This window comes from Nestor notabilis, unplaced genomic scaffold (genome assembly GCF_000696875.1).
Source record: "Nestor notabilis isolate BGI_N333 unplaced genomic scaffold, ASM69687v1 scaffold40, whole genome shotgun sequence".
In the NCBI taxonomy this organism is placed as follows: Eukaryota; Metazoa; Chordata; class Aves; order Psittaciformes; family Psittacidae; genus Nestor; species Nestor notabilis.
Genome location: NW_009912191.1, coordinates 1 through 9,967, shown reverse-complemented (window position 1 = coordinate 9,967; position 9,967 = coordinate 1). Strand labels below are relative to the sequence as shown.

At 38.0% G+C, this 9,967-nt stretch overlaps 1 protein-coding gene across 1 annotated transcript in view; it reads left to right on the top strand.

Annotated features, from left to right (window-relative positions):
* The window catches only part of PIK3CA (phosphatidylinositol-4,5-bisphosphate 3-kinase, catalytic subunit alpha), a 23,558-nt gene extending 23,378 nt beyond the window's left edge, over nucleotides 1–180 (top strand). Inside the window, 1 exon segment of the mRNA XM_010018147.1 lies at nucleotides 1–180. This exon segment is cut by the window's left edge and continues 12 nt beyond it. Coding sequence (XP_010016449.1) covers nucleotides 1–180 — 180 coding nt within the window.
* Nucleotides 181–9,967: the final 9,787 nt, after the last annotated feature.

The window sequence follows — 9,967 nt, the reverse complement described above, 5'->3', positions numbered from 1 at the left end:
ATGCCAGAACTGCAGTCCTTTGACGATATTGCATACATTCGGAAGACCCTTGCATTGGACAAAACTGAGCAGGAAGCTCTGGAGTACTTCATGAAGCAAATGAATGATGCTCACCATGGTGGCTGGACAACAAAAATGGACTGGATCTTTCACACAATAAAACAACATGCTTTGAACTGAAGTGAAAGCAAAGAAAACAAGAACTGATAGCCCACTTTGTGGGTACTGCACTGTTAATACCCATTAGCAGCAAAGACTGGTTGCATAGGAATTGCACAAACCATGAACAACATCTGAATTTATGGCAAGAAAAGAGATGAACTTTTCAGACAACTGTTGAAAAATAATGTAAAACAGGGTTTCAGATAGCACTAAAATTGTACACTTCAAAAATTAAGCTTTAGTATGATGTGTGACTTCATGTATGCCTTAAGCCCAAAAAGGTAAATTTGGAAGAACATTTCCTTTTTTCATCTGATAGGATAAATTAGAAGGAGAAAAAAAATAGTGCTAGCATGAACATAGAGTCCATCGCGTATTACCTTAGATCTGGTACAGCAGGTAGAGCCTATGCTGGATTGAGAAGAGTGGAAAGAGAATTCAAGTGATAGCGAATATTTGAAAGCAGCATAGGTTGAAGGGAAGGAGTCTTAAGCTCAAAGATCTAAAAACAATAGTGAGAGGACAGTGCCTTTTAAATGTGCTCAGAGGCATTAACAGTTACGGGGTTTAGATGACCCTTTGATTTCTGGGTCTGTCATCTGCACAGTTTCTGAAAGCAGTAGGAAATAGGCCCACTTGGTATGGTGTTTCTTCTGCTCAGTATTTCTAGAGGTGCAATTCATACCTTCACAAAGAAACTCCCTATCATCCCCCAAAACTGACTAACCTGGAAATTGAATGGTCAGAATTGGGTTTAGTGCAACAGAGAGTTGTAGTGTTCATCTTAGGTTTGCTTTAATCTAACTTGAACTGAATAGATTTTTTTCATACATGTTTTCCAGAACCTAAAGAAAGGTGAGTTATTAAAATTATTGAAAGATTATTTTTTTATAAAGGCTATTTATATAACAGGAACTATTATTAATATATATTCTTTATTTACATGATTTGTCCAATATTCACTCTTTTAATTTTGCAGCCCAGTTCTATCTGTCCAAGGCTCCTGTTTCCATTAACGTCACTGAAGGTGACCAGATATACTCCTAGGACCAAATTCAACCCTGGTGAAAGAGGACACAAGTACCATTAAAGTAGTGGGACATTCACCCACTAATGCCAGAGGTGAACTTGGCCTAAGTCTCTTCAAAAATTTTTGGGCATCACTCTTCACGTTACTGAATTGATATGCTGGTTATTCAAGGAACGTACTTAAACCCTCAGTCTTCGGGTCCACCATTTCTTCCCTTTCTTCTTCCTTTGGAAGTGGTTGTTTAATCCAGTAACAGATACATCAGAAATAGAAATTTAGGTTTTTCAATATGATCAGTAATAAGCAGTTCAACATACAGCAGATACGTTGGCTAGCTCAAAGCATGTGGAGTTACCAAACATTTTATAGCTTTGTCTGTTTTGTGTGTGTGTGTAATATATATTTGTAAATCTAGTTGTTGTCCTCTAACACAATACAATGTGTGCAATCAATTAAATTGGCACCACTTTTTGAAACTGTTCAGAGTACCGAAGATTTCAGATTGCCCTTATGCACAGCTTCAGGTAGGAGTGTTTTTCTATTTATTAAGCAGGTTTTTTAATTAGTGAAGCCCGCAATTCTGAGGGTGATGTTCACCCTAATATTTTAACTTGCTAGATCGGCAGCACTTGGAGTGAATTGCAGAGGTCTGGGGTTTTCGGGGGTTCAGCTTGTTCACTTGCAAACATGCACCAAGGTGCCACTCAGAAAGTGCAATACCCCATGTAATATAAAATATGCTGACAGCTGGTGTTAGATTAGAATATAAGTATATAAATAAACTGTACTTCGTGCAGGCTGTACTGATGAGGTAATGAGTGGTTGGCTTGATTTAGAAAATTGTAATTATTAAAAATGTGCAATCAATTACCTTATGAAAGACTTCGGGGATTGTAAAGCCAAGACTATGGTCTTTTGAGACACTTTCATAGTCAAGATCCTGCAGTCAATTACTGCACACACGGATGCTTGATGCTGGGGTAGGGGAAACCTGGTTTTGTGAAAACTACAAAAGTTCCAAGAATAGTATGGGGAATGTGAAGTTGGATTTCCTTAGTTCTGCTAAATATTTTGGAGTAGTCCAGTACTCTTTTTATGGACTGTTACATCTTCCTTTTTGTTCATACAAATATTTTAATTCCTGCTAACCTTGGTCTTTCTAGAGCAAAATTACCCTTTTATGTATTACTTAGCAGTTAACACACTAAAGGTTCAGCTCTCTTAAAACATGGCTTGGTTTCAACTTAAATTTAGCTCACAATCTGAAACCCTGTTAGCTATAACTCTTAATTTAACTGAGTGAAACCATTGCACAAATGCCACATTAGGTGCTATATTATCCTTATTTATCTTGTATTGAAACAATGCTTTACCTCATTTATCTAAGAGATGGTCAGCCTTTTCCAGCCTGGATGAAAATATCAACTCAAATTTATTGGACGTTATGAGCCCAACTTTTTTACTTTGCTCCTTCCTAGCCATTTATTTCTGTAAATGTAAGTATAGATGTCTTTCAGTTCAAGCACGGTGTTCTGCACCCTTTTTGCACAAACAGAAACATATGAGGAGTCAGGCTCTGTTTCCAAAAGTTACTGCGACTAAATGCCATACACACGCTGTAGAAGTTGTGAACATCAAGTAGTAAAAGAAAGAAGACTTTATAATGATGGTATGATTTGGGATAATTAGACTTAAAAAAAAAAAAAGTTATAAAAAAAACCAGAAGCTTTAAGCAGTTCTTACCATAATCAGGATGGGCATTTGAAAAACATTCTGCCAGTGTTTCAAAACAAACATAAATCCTTTTAGCTTCAAAGTGTTTAACCCTAATTACCTTATCCTCTTGTGCCAGTTATGTGCTGATGTAACTTAACTGAAGGTAGTGGAGGTGCTGTTTACTTACATTGATGTAAATAAGAGGATGGCATCTTTTCTCAGTATCAGAAATAAGATCTGCTTATAGACTGTGAAAGCACCTGTAACTGAGCTTCAGATTTTTACAGAGATGGCTTGGAATTCTGGTTTTATGTTTTAACTATTTGCACTTCATGGAGATTCAAAAACGTTTGCTTTATTCTGAGAATCAGTTGCACAAAACACTAAGTAGCTTATTTTGAGCTTGAATTGAATCTGGACACCTTGCTTCTGCAAAACTTTTAGTAGGACTACCAAAGCAAGGAGCCCAGGACTGGGCCATGTGTTTTATTACATAGCATTAGGAAATGGTGATTTAGGGAAATACAAATTTAAAACCAGTAACTTTTTCAACTGTGAAACTACATTTGATTTAATGACAGAACAGGCTGCTGATTATTATTTTTTCTTAAAAATATGTTCTTTGCTTTCCTAAAAGTAGCAGAAAAAGCACCTGTACAGACTTACACATGCACACTTTTCTGTTCCAAAAGGGTGCATTAGCAGTTTTTTCATAAGCAAAATGGACTTTCAGTATTTTTTATTAAAAGCATTTAAATAAAACCAAAATTGTTAGTGGTTTGGCATCTTGTGGAGAAGATATAAGCCTGCATATTAAGGGCAATGTAGAGATGACCAGGCTTGTAGAAAACTTTGTATGTGATGACCATGCTGATGGCAGGTTTGGAGGGTTGGTTTTGGTTTTTTCCAGCTTTTTTTAATGTAAAATATTAAATGCCCTACAAGTGGTCAGTAGCCCATGGTTGTTGACAGTTTGAAGGTATTTTCTTTGCTTTGTCATTTTTATAACTGGCATGTTCCAACATCTGTTCTTCAGAATAATTGTGAATTCCTCCTGTTTTGCATGTCTGTACAGGTTGCAGATCTGGGCTGGACCCATTCAAAAAATAAGTATCAAAAAAGCCACTTGAAATTACTATTTTGTTGATGTCTTTGACATCTTGAAAATGCTTCAAGTTAATGAAAATGGTGTGGTATTACAAAAAGAATTGTAACTTGCTGCTTCAAAGATTTTATTTTGTTTTTTTTTTTTAATTTTTTCTCATTTTAGTTTTACTTGAATGGAAGAAGAACCACACTTGGGGTTTTTCTGTTGTTTGTTTTGCTTTTTCTTTCTGAATACTATATAGCTGTGGATGTTGTGGATTGATGAATCCCGATGTAATTTTGCAGTACATGTTTCATACATATAACAAATTTGTATGTTTTTTTTCATGCTGAAAGTTGTCTCAGTTTCAGTAGGGCTCTGTCTGTCCAAAATGATGTGTAGCTCACCACCCCTACTGTTGCTTGTGGGTGGGTTGGGTTTTTTTGGTTTTGTTTTATTTTTTTACATCCGTGTTAATGAAGGGGAGCCTGCTGGAAACTGAATATAAAATTCTTTACCTGTATACACTAGCCAAATCTATAGGTGCTCTGGTCTTTGAGGAAATTCTGGTTTCACTTTATGCTTGTGTAACACTGATCTCATCAGAATCACTCTGGATTCACAATAGCATATGAAATCAGAATTAGACTATATGTATATTAAAGTTCCAGATTTTTTATTCATGTGATGCAGTGTGAAGTGTTCTTGTAATGAGAGGAATGTTTGCTAGCAGCCCAGTTAAATACTTGACAATTTTACTTTGAAATAGTCTTTATTAACTAGCCTTTTCAGCTCTCCAATTCATAACTACTGTGATGATGTCTATAGTTGTTTTGTTCCTGAGACTTCCAGGATTTTTATTGTTTGCTAGCTTAAATGTTTCCTCTTCCTGCTCTTTCATAGTATAAAGACTTGTAGAACCCACACTCAGGAAAAATAGTTGCTCTTAATTTGCAGTACAGTATTCTTGACTTCTGAACTTTATGGGACAGACTCTCAAAAGGATGAGGTCTTGCTGTATTAGCACTCCTGACTCAAAAACAGAGGTGGATCCCTCCGTCCCTGTCTCTTCCTTTCCCTCTCCAACACCCTTCTCCCCTAAAAAGGGACATGCCCATAGCATACCCTTTAAGAACAACATAAAATATTTGTAAGGTAAGATCAACTGAAGCAATGCTCTGCCTGTACTTTGAAGTTAGAGTCCACATTGGTTTTTATAAATGTCGTAAGTTTAAGTGTCCTTACTGTCACTTCTGTATGTGATGCAATATTCCTTTGGCATAAGGAAGGCCAAAAATACGCTGTTCTGTCTTGCCTCTTTCTGAAATTCTGGTGCCAGATACCCAGTAGCTATTAAACTGGTTTAGGAACCATTTAGTTAAGTGTAACTGCATAAATTTTGTTAGGAACCTGTTGTAGTAATAAAGCTAATCACAGTTAAACCGTTAAACCTGACTTAATTGTATTGCTGAATTTATAGAAAGCCTAATTTGGGCAGATGCTGTTTCTTACAAGAATCTTGTCTGCTGTAGTTTAATCCTTGAGTGCCAAAACATGGATATTCATAGCTGCAATCTCATTCAGCTTTGTTTCTTTGGTTTATCTACTTTTAATCTATTTCCAGGCTTTAGTAATAGTGTTCTATTCCCTGAATTAGCAGCTGCCCTAGGCTGTCCAAAGTTGTCTTATGGTTTCATTTGGGGCAGGGGAAAGAAAAGTTAAAAATGGAGATGAATCCTCCTCTTGTCTTACAGGCACTGTGGTCCAAATTCATCTTCTCTTGTAAAGATAAATTTATAACTTATGATTTGGGAGTATCATCCTTTCCCGCTGCCTCCTTGCACCTCTGCAAGTTCTAACTGAATGTCCACATACTTTCTCCAACAGGGAAGTGGATTTTGATAAGGATTTAAAATGTATACGGCTGCAGTCTGACGTCTGGGTTCTCAGGCTTGAAAATTTGAAAGTATTGTTATTGTAACTGGCACCACAACTGCAAGGATTTCCAGAATCACATAGAATTGTTGAGGTTAGCAGAGATGGTCTAGTCCAGCCACCCAGGTTTGAAGCAGGGTCACCAAGAGCAGGTTGCCCAGGACATTGTCCACGTGGGTTTAGAGTCTGTCCAAGAAAGAGTTCACAATAAAAGTTTTTTCTTAATCTTTATATGAAATCTCTTCTATTTCATTGCCGAATGTCCTTTCAGTGGACAGCACTGAGAAAAGCCCTGCCTGTCTTTCTGCTCCTCTCCATCAAGTATTTATATACATTGACAAGATGCCCCTTCGAGCTTCCCCTAAGCTCAGGCTAAACAATCCCAGCTCTGTCAGCCTCCTCTCTATCTTCACGGTCATTTGCTGTTCCTGTATGGCCATGTCTGGCTCGTACTGGGGAGTCCAGCACTGGACTCAGCCCCCCAGGTGTGGCTGCACCAGCACTGAGCAGAGGGGCAGGATGAAGGCTCACCTCCCTCCACCTGCCTGGCGGTGCTCTTAAGGCAGCCTAGGATCCTGTTGGCATTTTCGATAGATAGAGCCCAGGAGGGTGTAATCTCTTGATGCTTGTATGTAACTTTGTGGAAGCTGGTAGCAGTTACATGTCTGCATCAAAAGCAGATTATAAACACCCATCAGTGCTTTACATACCTTTTAAAAGGAGACAACTACCTTTGAAATAACCACTACTGGGGGGTGGGGAGGGGGTGTGTTTGTTGCCATGTTTTTGTCATTCTGTGATAAAGGTCCTGTGGTAAAGTAGTTAGAAAGCAAGACATTTTTAGTAATAATGGGCCAAAAAAGTATTTAAGATGCAGCAAGATGCATGTGCTGTCACACTGAGAATAGTCTTGCAGTACTTCTGAAAAACAAAAACCCACAATCTTTATTTTTTTTCTTTCCCCCCCCCCCTTCTGCTGTGCTATTCAAGTAACAAAAGTTTGGCCTATGATACTTACTGTAGTTCATGTTCATGGGAAACTGTAAAAAGTCTGCTTTTTATTTATCTTTGTGGTCTGTATCACATGCTGTTTATTAAAAAAAAAAAGCTACTTCGTTTTTTATCACACTTTCGAGTGTTAATGTATATACACTAACTAAATTAAAATAATATGGTTGATATACTTGTGAATTCTGAAGTGAGAATTTAGAGAATCTCCAGTCTTGGAGGTGTGATTTGGTGTTGCAGCTCTGCGTTCAAAAAAGGCTAGAAGAAAGGACATAGAAATTGGGTATCTCAGTTAATCTGGGGGGTAACAGAGAATTTACGTTACTTACGGATGGGATGTCCTAAATACATGTGGCATTTGTTCTTGTACATCTTTATCTTCAAGATGAGTAACTTAGATGTGGGCTGTCAAAGATGTGGTAAGAGAGCAGATGTTATTTAAGTGTTCCAGCTGGAAGGTTTTAAAGTTCCTGCTACAGCAGTCTGTTTTTGAAAAACATCCTTCATGCTTTCATTACTGAAACTATATTTAAAAACAAAAAAGAAAAAGGCAACAAGCTATGTTGTATTTTTGGATCCAGTGCTAATTTTGAAAGAGTAAGAAGCATGTTTGGGAAATTAGTCACTGGTGCATGTAAGAGCATGGGATTGCAGTGGAATTGCCTCTGTGGGCATGTTGGTCTGCTTCGGACTTCAGTTGCTAGCAAACTGTTACCATGGGAGGGATTTCAGCTCTCTTACTGAGAATTCAACTCTTTTGGAGGGACGAGAGAAGTGTCAGGGGTTTTAATAAGGTCACTTCTACGCATCTTTGTCCCCAGTAAGCTTTGAACTTTGTATGCTGGTCAGACCACCCCTGCCTAGTTTTGAAAACGACTATGTTATAGCAGGTTCTCCATCTGCACTGAATCCAACTCCATAATAAAAGGTGGACATCATTATCCTTACATTTATTTTGAAGCTTAAGCTGAGCTCTAGACTGGAGAGAGCAAATCAAAGTATGGCTAGTGATTTTTGAAGTAGCTAGTTCAATAACCTGAACTATCAGATTAAACTTCTGTTACAGCATAAGGTAAGTTTTAAATTTCCTTGTGTCTCTGAAATGGTTAGGAGCTGTTAGTACCTTGTTTTAAATGCACAGGATGGTTCAGGGAAAGGGGATTTGTTCAAATGCAAATTTAAACTTTATTGCCATTACCATTTGTGGTAGTTCCAAGTCTTGACCCTAAAGCATAAAAAAATCATGGAAAACTTGCAAAATTATACTGGTGATCAGGAAAGACTTGCAATATGGGCAGTTTGCTTTAGCACAGGAATCTCAATGAGCCTTCCTGATTTTATGCTCAGAAATCAATGTGGTTTCCAACCTGCACTGGAAAAACTTGATTCAAAATCTTAACCTGTGTAGCAAAAGAGCAAGAAAACTGATGCTAGACAAGATACCTCAGATAACCCCCCCCATATGTCGTTTTAAACACTAATGTTCTTCAGCAAAGATTATTACTGTGAGCTGAGCTTACTGCTTTCATTGAAGAAAGGACTTACTCCATCCTTATCTCAGAAAGGATGAATCCCTGCTAACTGAAGTGAGTATCATTTGTTGTCTCATTTAAAGATTAAGGTGAATATCACATGGGCTTTTCTACATGTCTAGCTGGAATACTTTCTGAGTGATGAAAACCTGATCCAGAGCTGCCTCAACACCCCAAGCATGTGGTGGTTTAGAAAAGGAGACTCATGAGACTTTCCTCAAGCATTCATAGCGCTGTTTGATGTCTGTGACTTTGAACTGGATCAGTGGCTTCAAAGGGGATCCTCCTCAATGCTTTTCTTTCATCATTTTAGCTTTTTATTGGACATAGGTGGTGGTGGGCTATGCTGCCTTGTGTGGAGAAGAACTCGGTCAAAAGGTACAGAGGATGTATTGTGCTTCGCTTAGCCAAAATCTGTCTCACCGAGCAGGACTGAATTCAAAGAAAAGTTGGGATTTTAGTATTTGGGGGTTTTGGGGTTTTGGTTTTCTTCCCCTTGGCAAATTACAGATTTTACCTCCGCTGGAAACCAGGGAAAGTGGGGGGTTTTTGGAATATTTACATGGGAAACATTTTGGTGAATAGAGGGAGAACTTTGTGGGCATCCACACATTTATGTGGCTATAGCAAATTTATGACAACTTTAGCACAAGCTGTCCTGGAAAAACCTCAGCTCCTATGGCTGGAATAAACAGCAGAGAACAAACTGAATTGGGATGCCAAGATCTTGTTTGGTAATTCAGCTCAGGAGACAATGGATACACCACACCTAACACTGCTTAAGCCCTCAGAAATTAAGTGCCTTCAAAAGGACACCTTTACTTATATTCATGCTGTTTGACATCAAAAATTATGTGTAATCACAGCATGAAGCTCTTTCACATCTCCCTAGAGACCTGATTTCAATGTGCAAGACAAAGACTAGAGCTAGGATTTTGTAAAATCTCAACTTCCAACTGATGAATAAAACTGAGGCCAGAAGCAGGGCATGATTTTTGCTTTTACTGATCAGTGGAGCAGAAACATTGGGAATGTTGTGGATTTTCTGCTAATTTAAAGCTTTATCTTAAAATTAGGCAACTTCAGGCTAAGCCAGAGCAGAATAGCTCAGTGAATGAAATGCTTGGTAAAATTCCATCATCAGTTTTGAGTTCTCAGGCTAAGTGACTGTACTGGTCTCCCAAAATAGTAACTTCTTATTTTTCAAAATAAGAAGATGCTGTTTGAAATGTTCCGCTTGTTGGAGGAGTGTAAATTACTGCTTTTTCTTCTGGCATTAAAGAAGTGAAGATGGAGTGAGCAAAAAGAGGGATGTTTTTGTGATTATAACTTTGGAAAACCTTGAGAAGGAGAAAATTGCTTATTTTAATTCTGCAAACCGTATTTTATATTAATTTTAAGCTCTAAGCCACAGTTTCCACATTGATACAAAAATCACGATCCTGGGTAATTAAAAGACGCTTTTGAGTCCCCCCAGCTGCGATGGGGACGGGGAGG